Source organism: Myotis lucifugus, unplaced genomic scaffold, assembly GCF_000147115.1.
Source record: "Myotis lucifugus unplaced genomic scaffold, Myoluc2.0 scaffold_538, whole genome shotgun sequence".
NCBI lineage: Eukaryota > Metazoa > Chordata > Mammalia > Chiroptera > Vespertilionidae > Myotis > Myotis lucifugus.
Window position 1 is genome coordinate 476344 of NW_005871586.1, and position 14721 is coordinate 491064.

General features: G+C 49.1%; 1 protein-coding gene across 1 annotated transcript in view; it reads right to left on the reverse strand.

Moving 5' to 3' along the window:
- The window catches only part of NTN1 (netrin 1), a 159747-nt gene extending 145236 nt beyond the window's left edge, over nt 1-14511 (reverse strand). The window contains exon 1 of the mRNA XM_014446420.2: nt 13674-14511. Coding sequence (XP_014301906.1) covers nt 13674-14484 — 811 coding nt within the window. The 5' untranslated portion in view covers nt 14485-14511. The remainder of the gene's footprint in view (nt 1-13673) is intronic.
- Nucleotides 14512-14721: the final 210 nt, after the last annotated feature.

The following is a 14721-nucleotide window of genomic DNA, read 5'->3' on the forward strand; positions in this document are numbered from 1 at the left end:
CTCCTAGGTATTCACCCAAGAGACATGAAAGCATATGGCCATGCAAAACGTGTACAGAACGTTCACAGCTGCTTTATCTGTAATAGCCCCAACTAGAAATCTCTATATGTAATAGAGAAATATACTAATTAACCGGGACGACATAACGGGTCAACTGGACAGGAGGAGGTTGCGCATGCAGCATCGGGGGTGGGGCAGCAGGGGCCTCCGAGCCTCTGCACTGGGGGAGGGCCTGATCAGCAGCAGCTGAGGCTGCTTCAAGGGCTGGAGAGGGAGGCAGGGCTGGACCAGCAGTGGCCGTGGCTGCTGCGGGGCCCTGGGAGCGAGGCAGGGCCGGACCGCCGACTTGAGGATGGGTGGCACTGTGCAATTTCAAATTGTGCACTGGGCTCCTAGTATGTATATAAAAATGTCTATAAAAAAATCTAGAAAAGGCAAACTAATATAAAGTGATAGGAAGTATAATGGGGAAAAGGGGCCGGAGGTGTAGAAGGAATTGCCAAGGGGCTTTTAGAAACATCTGAGGCTGATGGGTATGTTCTTTATCTTTAGTGGGGTAGCGGCACATACATATATCAAACTTACCAAAGAACACTCTTTAAATATGTGCAATCTACTGAATTTCAATTATAGGCAGTAAGACTTTTTAAAATTCATCTGGAAGAACCAGAGAGAAACACACAATTTGTGATTTTATCCGGGCTTATATAACCTTCCCTTTTGATATCCTAACAACCCTAATGGAGACATTTGAATAATCAAATCATTAAGTGCAACAGTTGTATTGATCCTGTTACAATTTAAAAAGTGTAAGGTTATCAATGATCACCAAGTTTATTGTAACAATACTGCCATCAAATTACCAATGGCATTTGTATTGAAATGTGACAAACTCATCTAACATCTATGTATAAGTAAATAAAAATAGCAATGGGAATAACTAAAAAAGAAGAAAGGAGTAAATACTGAACCCACCAGACTTTGAAATGCATTATCCAGACAGATAGGAAAAGGCAGGAAAATAGGCAGATCAGGGAAACAAGATGGAAAATCCAGAAAACGGATCCAAGTTTATACAATACTTCAGCGTTTAAGAAACGTGGCATCTCAAATCAGTGAGAATAATTTTCTCAATAACTGTCACTGAGTAACTGGCTAAATATTTGATGAAAGAGATGGAAATCTTTACCTTCACACCGTATGTCACCATGCCAGACACACGAAGGGTTAAAACATGCAACTCGAGTTCTGGCAACAAAGTGGACTGAGCTCATGCAGAACTCCTACCTCTGCAAACGTCTAAAAATACTAGATGAAATGTAATTTCAAAAATACTTAATGTGTAGCAGATCTCACAAGAAAAAAAAGGAAATCCCCAGGTGTTAGAGGAAATAAGAATCTGAAAGCCAAAGTATTAAAAGAAGCACTGAGGCCACGGTGATCATGAGGTATGATGAGTGGGGAGGGAGGGAGGGGGGGAAGGAGGGAGGGGATAAGGCAAAAGAGATGTTGGTTATTAGACTTGGGAATAGGCTTTCATGGCTGTGGGCTTGGGTTTTAGTACCCACACACACACATAAATTGAGGCCTTGGTTCTTTCCAGGCCAGGAGTTAGAAATGGGAGCCTAATGACATGCCAGCCCCCTGTCAACAAAGCAGACCAGGATTCCTGCCTTTACATGAATTTATATTCTAGCAAGTGCTAGAATGCAACAAGTGGGAGGATGGGGGAGACAGTTAATAAACACAATAAATAAGTAAATTAAATAGCATGTTAGAAGGTGATAAATATTATAGGAATAGAAAATAGAGCAAGATGAGGGTGATCAGAAGTGTGAAATTGGGGGTGGGTGGGAGGTGGGAGGAAGAAATGGACACAGTCAGGCACAGATAAGGGAATTGTTTTAGGATATTAAATAGGATCGTCAGGGCAGGCTGCACTGAGAAATGACAACTGATCAAAGACTTAGAGGAGCTGAGGAAGCCACCCATTCAGATATCTGGGCAGAGGGAACTACTAGTAAGAACACACTGGGGGGTGGGGGGGCGGGGGAGGGTAGAGGCAGGGAGACCAGTTTGCAGCAATCCTGGTGGCGAGCAAGCCTGGGCCTTCGGAACGTCTCCTAAGTGAAAGGGACACTAGAAATCCTTGTCCATCGACCTAAGGAGACGGTGACACTGCCAAGTAAAGGGAGAAAAAGTCTTCAGTGGGAAAACGGAACTTAAGCCTGCCAGCGATTAGAGGCAACATGCACACTCCTCATTTGATACAGGAATTTCCAAGATAATTAATTAATGGAAACATCAGTCCCAAGCCAATGGTAACTCTAGGATATCGGGCGAAATCACTCAACAGAAACATTTCCAGAACTAAGACCAGTGGGATTTACACAAAATCCCCAATAAAGATAAGCTCCCAGGCAGACAGTACAAAGCACACAAGGAAATCATTCACTGTGAGGAAAGGTCAGCAGGCAGAACAAGCAGGAGGATCAGTCCTCTCCAAAAAGATGCGATTATCCATCAAACTAAAAAGGAACATAGGGTAAGTTATGCTTAGAACTCTTTACCAGGGAATAATGCTGGGCAAAAGCAGCCAGGTACCGAAGAGAACAAACACTATGATTTCATGTACATATATGAAGTTCAAGGACCAGCAAAACGAAACGCTGATGCTAGAAGTCAATATGGTGGCCACGGGGGTCGAGGGCGATTGGGAAGGGCACAGGGGGCCTCATGAAAATATTTTATCTCTGGATGACGGAGCCAGTTACACAGATGAGTGGACTAAACATGCGTGATGTGAAGAGAGAGGGCTGGCTGACATGCCGGAGGGCAAGGATGGCGTAGGTCCCACTTCTTCCCACACCCGCATGGAGGAGCTGGTGAGTGAGGTGGAGAAATTCCCAGTAGTCTTGGAGGGCAGGCCCAAGTGAGGTCCCCCAGTCAGAGCCGAGCGGTCTTTGGATGGAACCCCAATGGAATGGAGGGGGTGGGACATACTTCATTCAAGAGGAAGAGCTGCTTCTGGTTGAGAGGGGGCTGAGGGGGTGGGTCATGTAGATTGGGAAGTCCTCGGGAAGGAGGTCCATCCACTGGAACACAGGATATCAGAGCTGAAGGGTCTTCAGGGCCCAAGCCCTCATTTTACAGAAGAGAAAAACAAGGCCCAGAAAATAAAGAACCTTACCCCGAGTCACCTCTGCATCCCCGTCCCCTCAACCCTCATTACAGTTTTCCTTGGCGGGTATGTACGGATTAAAGATAGAGGCCACCAGGAAGAGGGGCGAAAGGCAGGCCTCCAGAGCCACGTCCCTTAGACTCTAATTCCAACCCTGCCACTTGCTAGCTGCTTATGCCTCCTGCGTGCCTCTATTCCCTCACCTGTAAAACGGTGTCTAAAACTCCCACAAGATGTATAACCAATGCATAGCCACCTTCTACTCCAGCTGAACAGAGACCTACCCTAGGGCCCAGGGATTCCTCTTGTAGATGCATACCCAACAGAAATGCATCCATATGTGCATCAGAAGACATGGGCAGGATGGCCACAGCAGCATTATTTTTCACAGCTAAAATCTGGAAACAACTCAAATGTTATTTATTTGTAAGTGGAACAAATAAATAAATGTATCATGTATATCACAGATCACTATAAAGCACTGAGAACGAATAAAACTATGACTGCCTGTGGGTGAATACCACAAATTTACTACTGAGCAAAAGAAGCCAGAATACATTCAATGTATATAAAGTTCAAAAACAGTCAATGTACAGTGGGCAGGGGACGTGGTGACTGGAAGGGGACACAGGGCAAGTTCTTTTTTTAAAAAAAAATGTTTTTATTGATTTTTAGAGAGAAAGAAAGGGAGAGGGAGAGAGGTAGAATCATCGATGAGAGAGAAACATCCATCAGCTGCCTCCTGCATTCCCCCTACTGAGGACCAAGCCTGAAACCCGGGCATGTGCCCTGACTGGGAATTGAACCCATGACCTGGGACAAGCAGAGCCACACCGGCCGGACATGCTGGCATGTTCTTGCTGTGGGTGCTAGTGATGTAGGTGTGGTCACATGGGGAGAAGTCTTTGAGCAGTCTGCCTATGATTCGTGTGCTTTTCTGTATGTATGTTATACTTCAATAAAAATGTTTACTTGCCTTGGCTGGCGTGCTCAGTGGTTACAGCACCGATCTGTGCACAGAGGGTCAGGGGGTTCGTACCTGGGTTGCAGGTCCAATCCCTGTCCCCAGTCGGGGCATGTGTGGGAGGCAACCAGGCAAGCAATCGATGTGTCTTTCCCATTGATGCCTCTCTCCTCTCTCTCTCCCCTCCCCCTCCCTTCCACTATCTCTGAGAAAAAGATATCATGGAAAAAAACCCTCGGGTGAGGATAGGAAGGAAGGATGGAAAGAAGGAAGAAGTTTATTTAATGATAATAGAACCCGCCTCATAATGCCGTTATGAGGAAAGAAGTAATATCTATAAAGTGTTTAGAACAGAGTGTGGTGATACTAAGAGCTATAGAAATGTGTGCTGACAAAGCCCAAAGCTGAAGGTAAGCACCTGGCCTTTGGGTGTCCATAGGAAGGAGCCCGCTCCCTAGCGGAATGGAAGGGCTCCGCTCTCCCCCCATCAGCCTCATATACTAGCGTGGTCGTGAGCACAGCCCCCAGGACACTAAGCCAGGGAAGGCCCAGGGCGGCTAAGGGCCCGCGCTCACACGGCTCACACTCCCACGGCTGGCTCCCAGGTGGCTCCCACTCCCACGGCCCTGGAGCCGGATTTGGCCCGGGCAGCCTGAAGCTAGAGATGAGCTCTCAACCATAACCCCTAACACATACATCTTGGTATTTCATTCATTATTAAATAAAATACTGTGCTCCCTGCTCTTGACTTTAGAACTATTTCCTAAGGATCAGAAAAAGCCGGACTTGCTGTCCACTTTCACTGGGTCAAATTCTTCTGTAGAGATCTTTGATTTAAAAAAAATAAAATAAAAAACACCACCACCAACAATAAAAATAGCTGTAGGACGCCGATTCCAACAATAAATAGGGTGAGAACTACAGGGGAATGCCCAGGCCCTTCTTCCCTAGCATTTCTGGGTATCAGGATGGCCAATCTGCCAGAAAATGTGGCTTAAGGAGGATTGATTTCTGTGGACTGGAGTGAGAAGCAATTTCCTCCCCTGTGGCAGCTGGGAAGGCCACGCATTTTCTCACCATGAATTCTCCCGGGTCTGAGCCAGGCGGGGAGGCTGGGCTGGGGCTGGGAAAAAAGAGCTGGCGGAGATCAACCTGCCCACCTCTGAGGCCTGGCTTCGGGCAGAGGAAACAAGTTGGCCTCAGGACTCCGAGCAGGGGGGCTGGTGTCCAACAGCCCGGCCCTGGGGCGCCCGACCCGAAGGTACTTTCATGTTTCGGATGCCAAATTCTGTATCTGTAAACACAATGTGTTTCCTTTTTCACGCTGGGGTTGGGGCTCTTATTGTTCAGCACTTTCTGCGCGGCCCCAATGTAAGCAGAGCGCGGGGAGAAGTGGCCTGCGCGGAGTCCTCCTTGCTCAAGGCCACAGAGACGGGGTTTGGGGTCAAGGGCCCGACTTCTGAGGTGGGAATATTACACCCCAACCTGGGCAGGGCCCCGCGAGCCTCATGCAGGGGAGGGGCATGCGGGCTGGCCTGTGATTTCCTCCACATGGGGGGGGCCGTGGTGAGCTTGCCTCAGAACGCAGGCTCCCTGGAGCAATCCTGCCCCCCCCCACCTGGCACCCACAGAGCTGCACCCCCAGGAAGACGGCCCTTTTTAGGGAACCGTGGTCTCTAGACAGGACGGGAGCAAACAGAAACACCAGGACAGGGCAAAAGCAGGAGAAACACGTGAAACTCCAGTTCTCCCAGGACCCAGGAGCCAAATCGGACACCCGCCTCCCCGGTGTCCCAGGCATTTGGCAAATCTCCCCGCTGTGGGGACCCGCCCATGTTTCCTATTAGTACAACTTCCCAGGTATCCCACCTGCGGGGAGGGCAGCCCCTTCTCACTGCCTTACATTCATTCCAGAGCCAACGGACCAGCTGAGCACTGGCCGCTCCAGAAACATCCACTTACAGGTACTTCCTCATCTGCAGCTGGGGCGGCGGGGGAACGACTTCTGAGGCTGACAACGCACCTGGTTTTCATCTCTGAGGCTGATTCTGCATAAGCAGTAATGGCTGCCTAGGGTATTATCTTGAGAAGGATTCCCATTCCCTCGGGCCAGTTCTGGACTTGGGAGAAAAGACGGCTGTGATGGGTTAGCAACATCTGCCTTGGTCCCCGAGTTGGGGAGCGGGGGTGTACTTGCTACGTACTCCCCACGCCACTCCCAACACTGGCATCGGCAACAGGCAGGCAGGAAGTGTCCATCAGTTTGCATGCATTTCTTTTTGTTGTTTTTTAAATATGTTTTTATTGATTTTAGAGAGCAAGTAAGGGAGAGAAAGAGAGAGAGAGAAACATCAATCAGCTGCTTCCTAGTGGGGACTGAGCCTGCAACCCGGGCATGTGCCCTTACCCACATTGGTGACATGTTCGTGCGCCACACTGGCCAGGGCTTACTTTGGGATCTCAAATATGGGACACAGCGCAGCATACAGGATAGGCCCCCGGAAACTAAAAGATGCCTCGTTTCCTTGCTACCTAGGACTCAGTTATTCAGATCCAGCCCCTTCGAACACCCCTGTGGTCTTACAGATTATCTAACTTAGGTGTGGAGCCTCTGGAACGTGTACAAATTGGACATGACAACCAATAATCTCTCATCTGTAGGCAGAACAGGACTTGGGAAGAGGAGGGGGGAATAGAGCAATAGCATCTGCTAGGAGGGGACATGGATGGGTCCCCAACTAAAACCCGGCCATCAGAAGAGGGCCACCACCTCACCCGGGCTACTCTCGAATGGAATCGTCCTCAGAGACAGATTCCCGCATCTCCTTCCGGGCACTGGCTGAGTTGGGCAGATTCACTAGTTACAGTGGATGTACTGTAATGAGCCCGGGTGTGTGTTACTTTCTACCTTTCCAGGTTCTCACCCAACACATTTTCTTTGATCCCTGGAAAGCCACCCCTTGAAACGCCTGGAAGCCCACCATAGGGACAGAGACACCGTTCTTCCGGGTCTTCCTCACCTGCGTCAACGCACCGCAGCATGAATTCACTTCAACTTAACTGTAGCCACTATGCCAGTGATGGCGAACCTTTTGAGCTCGGCGTGTCAGCATTTTGAAAAACCCTAACTTAACTCTGGTGCCGTGTCACATATAGAAATTTTTTGATATTTGCAACCATAGTAAAACAAAGACTTCTATTTTTGATATTTAGTTTATATATTTAAATGCCATTTAACAAAGAAAAATCAACCCAAAAAATGAGTTGAGTGTCACCTCTGACACGCGTGTCATAGGTTCGCCATCACTGCTCTATGCGACTCCCAGCGGCAGGAGGATCAGCGATCTCTGGGGACGACCCCAACACAGGAAAAGGCAGAGCACACTTCTCCACTCCTTGGCAGTTGTCCTGCACACCTGTCCCCTCAGATGTACCTTCCCTGTCCTCTGACTGCCAGCCGACGCCTCTGATGATTGAAATGCCCATCGCAGAGGAGGCCGAGGCAGGCACTGCCGCGCTAGAAGGGAAAGGCTCAGAGGAGAGGCACTCCCGTCTCATCCATCTCAGGACCACAGCCCCTTCCCTCCGTCAGAGGGTAGAACTGGCACAAAGTAATGGAGCCAGGGCTGAGCACATGCCCAGCGCAGGTGTCCGGGCGGCTGGGGATGGAAAGGGAGCATTATCTCTAAGGCAAAGGACTGACAACTGAAATGGGTCTCTGCCTTCTGACCCGGTGGAGGGTGTGTGTGTGTGGGGGGGGGGGGGGGATTCACATAAATTATACAACCTTTCCAAGGCAGAGTAAGATTTAATTCTGCGTTTACAATGGAGATGCCCTTTTGAAATAAGAATATGGGGCTGCCATACTGAACTCACTGCATTGTGCCCCACAAGTCAAACCTCAGGACAGCGGTCAGCACAAAGGCCAAGAGACCTGTGTCCTGAGGACGGTCCCCGGCAGCTCACTTATCTCGGGCGCGATTCACAAACGCCGTTCCTTGGAGCTGATGACAACGATCGGCCTTCAAAGCAAGCCCGGCTCCTGCCCTCGCTCTGCGTGTGCAACGCTGTCACCGAATGAGCCAGGATGTGCCCTGCACGCCTGTCCACACTCAGTTCAGTTTGTGTAAAAACTGCCCGTGGGTGGCAGGGGCATCTGTTTGGGAAAAGCTTCCACTCCTGGTGGCAACCTGATGCACCGGAACAAAGCACATATTAAGCCCCGGTCCGGTGCCGGGCAGTCAGGAGGGGGTTTGTGGGCTGTTTCCAGGAGGCAACCTGACAACCACCGTGAACTGACATTCTACACCCTGCTGTTCCCCAGCCGCCCCACGCTGTGCCACACCTTCCCAGGCCGCGGAGACCACAAGCGCTGATGTGCATCTTTCCGGACCACAGGCCAATGCCGTGGGCCGCTCTGCAAGCATGAGGCTTAGATCCTGAGCGGTTCCTAAGCCCTCCTGCACCTCCGGTCTCCCACCAATTTAAGGCCTGCAGAAACCCCTGGGAGGATGGCCACTTCTAAAAGGAAGAAAGAAACCCGGCCTCACGAACTAGCCAAACTCGTGCGCGGACAGATAAGGCTGTTTTCTAATCCAGTTCCCCGGAGAGCCATTTATTTCGGTGAGGCCAGTGTGCACAGCAGAAACTATAGAAGCCATCAAGATAACACGAATACCAACCAACCCAGTGGACTTTTGAAGTGTAAACATAAAAGTCTATTAAGAATACAATGTTGGTTTAATCCCAAGACAAAAAAATCGACTTAATGAAAAGCACAACTCATCTCAAGAAGGAAATATCGATACCAGCTGTGAGCAGAAAATGAGGGGATTCCTTCCAGGGAACATTTGAATTTCAACCCACTGCCTTTCCAATATTTTCTCTGGACATAAAGTCTCCAATACTTTTCCGAGGATCTCATTTTTCTACAGGAGGAGGAGGTCAGAGAGAAGTCTGGGCGGGGCCAAAGGAGAGTGTGGCAGAGTCTGGAGATGCAGAGACCCGCCCCACGAGGATACCCTGACCCAGAGCTGTCTCCCTGCCCACCCGGCACTGAGGGCCCAGCAAGACCCTCCCTCCAGCTCTAGCGGCCCACAGAGATGGATGACAGGCCTGTGCTGCTGACACACAGGCGCTGCACCGACCAGCACCGCGCGGGGGACCAGGATATGCCACTACACTCCTCTCTTAGCAGCACTTCTTAGCCACTGCCTCGATTTTTTTTTTTTTCCAATATGTCCCGGAGAAGCAAAGGGAATCCGAACATGAGGGAGGAAGGAGAAGGCCTTATTAAAGAGGATTTTCTGATTATGGGCTCTGTTCCAGCATCTTTGAGAGAGATCACGGCCCCTGGCATCAAGACAGACGTGGCCATCGGCAACACCTGTGGACGCTGAACACCCACAAGGAAGTATTTAAACCCTCTTCACTCACATTCCTCACTCCAGAGCCCGCTCGGCCTGATGGCTAAAATAAAGGACAGCTTCTTATATATAATTTCCTACTAAGCATGAATAAACACCATAAATATAATGATAACATTACATAATATAACACGGGAACCGCGTGCAGTTCTAGCCAGAAAAGTTGTGCCAACTTTTCTCCTGTATGTGGATGTGTGCCTGCCATTGCCCCACCATCCCATCACCCATTCTATGGGGAGGCAGCACCGAGGGTGCTTTAAAAGCATAAATATCAGACTGGAGTTTCACCTCCACCACCTACTGGGTATATGTAGTACTAACACCTGGTAGTCTTTGGGGAAACCGTTTAATGTCTCTTGGTTGTGGTTTCCTCATCTGTGAAATGAAAACAATTAATAGTGCCTTTTATTAGCATAGTCACAATGATAAAATGATTCAATTAATGAGTGCCGGGCAAAAAAAAATAAGCCCTCAAGAGTTAATCATCACAATGACAGTAATTATAATAACTACTCTGACTAAGAAACCATTCACTGATCTACAGCTCTGTGCCAGAGTCTGGACCAGGCAGCAAATAACGTTAGCCTTCTGGTTTTGCAAGCGTCTTTAGCGGGGCATTGGATTTCTCACGGCAACGCCACCAAGACAGCCCTCCCGCTCGTGCGGAGGATGATGGTAGGCCCAAACACTGGAGCCATTTACGGCATGAAAAACTCCCTCCCAAAACCATGTTTAAACAATTATAAGCATTATGTTGCAGGTACCCATGACCAGCGGAGGCCAGCCCAGCACGGTGCTCATCTTGCAAAGATGTCTTTTGTGTGGGTTTTGGGTTTCAGCTGGGCGATGCAAAACCAGAGAGTGAGTCGAAAAACGAGTTTTCACAAGCTCACCCTGTCACAGGCCAGGCAGGGGTTCCTGCTGACATCCCCACAGCAAGATTAAACAGCATGCTTAGTCAGGCACTAAATACTAACACAGCTCCGACGTCAGGGGGACACTGATTAAAACTGATGTCAATAATTTATGAAACACAATATGGTCTTCAGATGCTCTTTTGAAAAAAAAAATAGGAGTGGGGGGAAAAAGGGCCTAGCAACCCAGGTGGTTTAAAACTGTTCATGCATTTTCCCTTGAATGTACACCGCCACCCCCCCACCATGCATGGATGTTTCTTTACACCATGAATGTAAATGCACATGTGTATAAAAGCATGTGAACACTGCTGATACATATGGGCGGAAGAAAGTCTTTAGTTATTCCACTGAGAGCTGTCGAGGCTGTAACGTTATACATAGTCTTGTCTTTCATATTGTTTCTAGGGTGTGTGTTTTTCCGGAAGTAACCCGAAATGGCATTCAAAATAAAATTGAGTTTTACAAAAGTTCACCTTTATTCCATAGAGAACTCAACCTTGAAACAATGTGGCAAAGACAGAATAGCACGGGGACAATGCTTCGTGTTTATCAAGACTGATTTGGGGAATGAAAAATAGATATACTTCTTCAATTTGCCTTAGTTGTAAATAATCTGGGAGCTTGAATTTAGGTCAACAGTGTGAAATTCACAAGATGGGATTATGTTGGAGAGAGAGAGAAAAAAAAAGAATCTGAGCCGCTGATAGTACAAAAGTTAGTGTTTGAAGGATTTATTAAGGCTTTTTCCTAGCACAGTGCCCTGTAGTGTCTCAGATCACCTGTCAAATACTAATTCATTCACATCTCTCCACTACGGGGCCTTTTCATAAAAAGCTCGACCTTTAATTGTAAATCACTTTTAAATTGTCTTTGCTGGCTTTCTCTTTCACAGAAGGATGGAAAAATCACTAAGACTTCAATTAAGACTTTATGGGAACTTCAACCTGACTTTCCTGTCTGTATCTACAAGATATCAGAATAGCTATTCAAAAAGGAAACCATAAGTAACTTTAAGATAGTTGAATAGGCTTTGCTTTTATAAGGTAACTGAACAACTGGCAAAATTTAAAGATACGTTAACTACTGAGAATTAAAATAACTTCAGTAAAAAAAAAACAGAAAATATTGTTAGCTGATTATTTGTCATGTAGATCAGGTGCTTATTAGGCCTAATTAAACTTTTTGAGCAAAAAGGCTTACTAATTACATTAGTTAATATGTTGATTGCTCCATTTGGCTTAAAAAAACTGTCAATCCAATTTGTGCATAGTTAGTGCTGTAGTCAAAAGACAAAATCCTAAACTACAGAGGTTATTTCAAGTGCAGGACTATTGTTACAGCAAATGTGGGTTATGTCTCCACATCCCAAGTGACACGGAGAGGGGGGGTGGCTGATGAATCTGAACAAATCTACACCGAGAACAAATCTTCAAACCAGTCAAATGTTACCACAACATCCAGCTTATTTGCCTCAATGCATTCACTTGCATTTGTCCAATTAGACCCCGCTGGTGACAATTCAAAGGTATCTTTCATATGCACATACAAACTAAAACTGATAGCAAAACCCTGGGAGGCCCTTGGAATGTCAATACAGGGCTTTTCCGCACAAAAGGAAGAAAAGAAAAGAGGGAAGGGGAAGAGGGGGGAAGAGATGGGAAAAACCAATATTTCTGAAGAACTTGAGCAGATCAAAGGAATTTCATTCTCAAAGACCAGGAATGCCCGGGTATAAGTATCTCCTCACTGCAGAATCCTGAAAAGACTCTTCAAACCGGCAACCGGTTCCATCTCTTAAAGGAGAGGGGAGAACAATTAGGTCTGCAAAACCCGACACAGTGAGTGCAAAGATGGAGGGCCCGCCATGCAACAGGAGGCCCAGCCCTTGCAGACCAGGAGGCCTTCCTGGGCCTCCGTGCCCACCCACCCGGCGCTCCGAGACATGTTTTCCACTGGACTGCTCCAAAGGCTGCATCTGCAGTCATGAGGCACAAACTATTCGACAACAACATGACACAATTAATCAGAACCAGACCTCAAAACGTGTGTGCGTGGGGACCGGCGAACTCCGCAATGTGCTTCAGAGGGCGAAGCAACTGAAGAGACTCACACTGGCTGTTTGGGGGTGGGGGCGAGGGGGGGGAGCGAAGGAAAAATCTATACGTTCACAAAAGATGCAGACCAAATGGCACTTTACAAACTAAATAATTTTCCTCAAAATGAAATGAAATTTACATCTCATACTGGAAGAGTAATGTCTTACTACCTGCCCCCTCCTCCCACCGCCCCCAGAAACTGGACCCTGAGTTTCTATAGCAGCAAAGTTGCACAATTCAGAAATAGAATGTATCCCCCTTCCCCCCTTAGTCTCATTTCTAACAAAATCTATTCGCCAGTGCCGGTTTTGTCAGTTTTCCCTTTCAGGAACAGAAACCCCACTAAAAAGTGCGAATCTGGATCCTTAATTAATTCAAAACTATTTAATTTCACCCAACCCTGACACTAACAAATCTGTTATGCTCATTTTTTGAACCCAGAATTGAATTGGTTTAAAATAATTAATGAACTCTCCTTTGTAATCTGTAGATAGTAATTAATTTAAATCGCATCATTATTTTGCTAACACAAACACGCTGTCCAAAAGGAAAAAAAAAAATCAAACTATAAAAGATAAATGGAGGGCGCAGGAATGATATTCGTCGGGTACTGAACTGGCCCCAAACTGCAAATCCCTTTGCCAAGGGGTGTATGGTTGTGGGGCTGGAACACCCAGGGAACCCCGCCGGGCTCCCCCATTGCGCCCAGTTTCAGCCCTAAGGGGGATCCTGCCAAGCCGAGCGTAAGACAACGTTTGTTTGCATGTGGATCCCAGGTTAGAGGGACCAGTCGGCAAATTTTCTGCAAAACCCTCTCTCCCCCCGCAACATTTCTCGTGCTTCTTGGCTTGCAGAGGGCACTGGTCGCAAAGCCGAGAGTCCACGGCCAGCGCCATGGGAGCGCGTGGTCCTGAGGTCCGCCCTCCCGGGTCCACTACCTCCCGGAACGCACCTCCCACCGTTCCCGCGGCACGACCGCAGCGGATGATCCTCGGTGCAGCCGCGGCCGGCGCTCCAGGGTGCGAGGCCCCCAGAACAGCCGCCCGCGTCCCCGCCCGCCGCCCGCACCCTCCGCGGCGCTCCACTCACCCACGCACTCGTTGGCCTCGCGGGCGGTGGCGCGTTGCCAGGGCCGATCGTAGTGGAAGGGCTTGCAGCGGTCGCACTCGGGACCCGCCGTGTTGTGCCTGCAGTCGCACACCAGGCTGTCGTCGCGGTCGCGCACGCAGCGGGCCGCGTGGCCGTTGCACTTGCAGCGGCCGCCCACCTGCAGGTCGGACACTGCATAGAAGTAGGAGTCCCGCGCCAGCTCCGAGTCGTCCTCGTTCTCGTCGCCGAACGTGTGCAAGCGGCTAAAAGCCACTCGGATGTCGGTGGCCGTGACCCAGTCCTGCAGCACCGGCGAGTTGTCGAAGTCGTGCGCCGAGGGCCGCCCGTCCAGCGTGCTGAAGGCGATGAGGCCGCCGGAGAGCGGGCGCATGTCCGTGTGCGAGTCCGTGCAGACGGCCTCCTGCTCGTTCTGCTTGGTGATGGGCGCGCGGTGCGGCCGGTTGTACATCTTGCGGCACTGCGTGGAGTAGTACTGGAAGGGCACCCACGTGCGCCCGTAGTCCATGGACTTGTAGATGGCCATGGACTCGGGCCGTGGCGAGCAGAACTGGAGGCTCACGTAAGTCACCTCGAACTTCTTGCCCAGCGACAGCGTGAGCGTGACGTTGTGCGGGAACTGCAGGTAGTTCTCGGACTGCCAGCACGTCAGGTTGTGCGGGTTGTTGAGGTCGGTGAGGAAGGCGGGCGGGTGCGCCTTCTTGGGATCGGACGCGTTGCAGAGGTGGCAGGAGCGCAGCCGCTCTTCGCCGCGCTCGCTCACCACGCACAGTGCGCCTGGGGCCGGCCGCATGAGCTAACGCCCGCGCGGCTTGCCGAAAATCTGATAAGAAAATCCAGACCCTCCGGCCCCAGGGAGTTTTTCTGGTGATAGGGGAAAGGTGTGGGTTTGTCGAGGACCCAAGGGAAGGGGCACAAAAATAACGCACAAAAACAACTCAACAACTTTGTGAATTTTTTAAATTTAATTGCATGAGGTGAAGTTCCCAAGAAAAGAAAGCAGTTTTATTTTTTATTTTATTTATAGGGT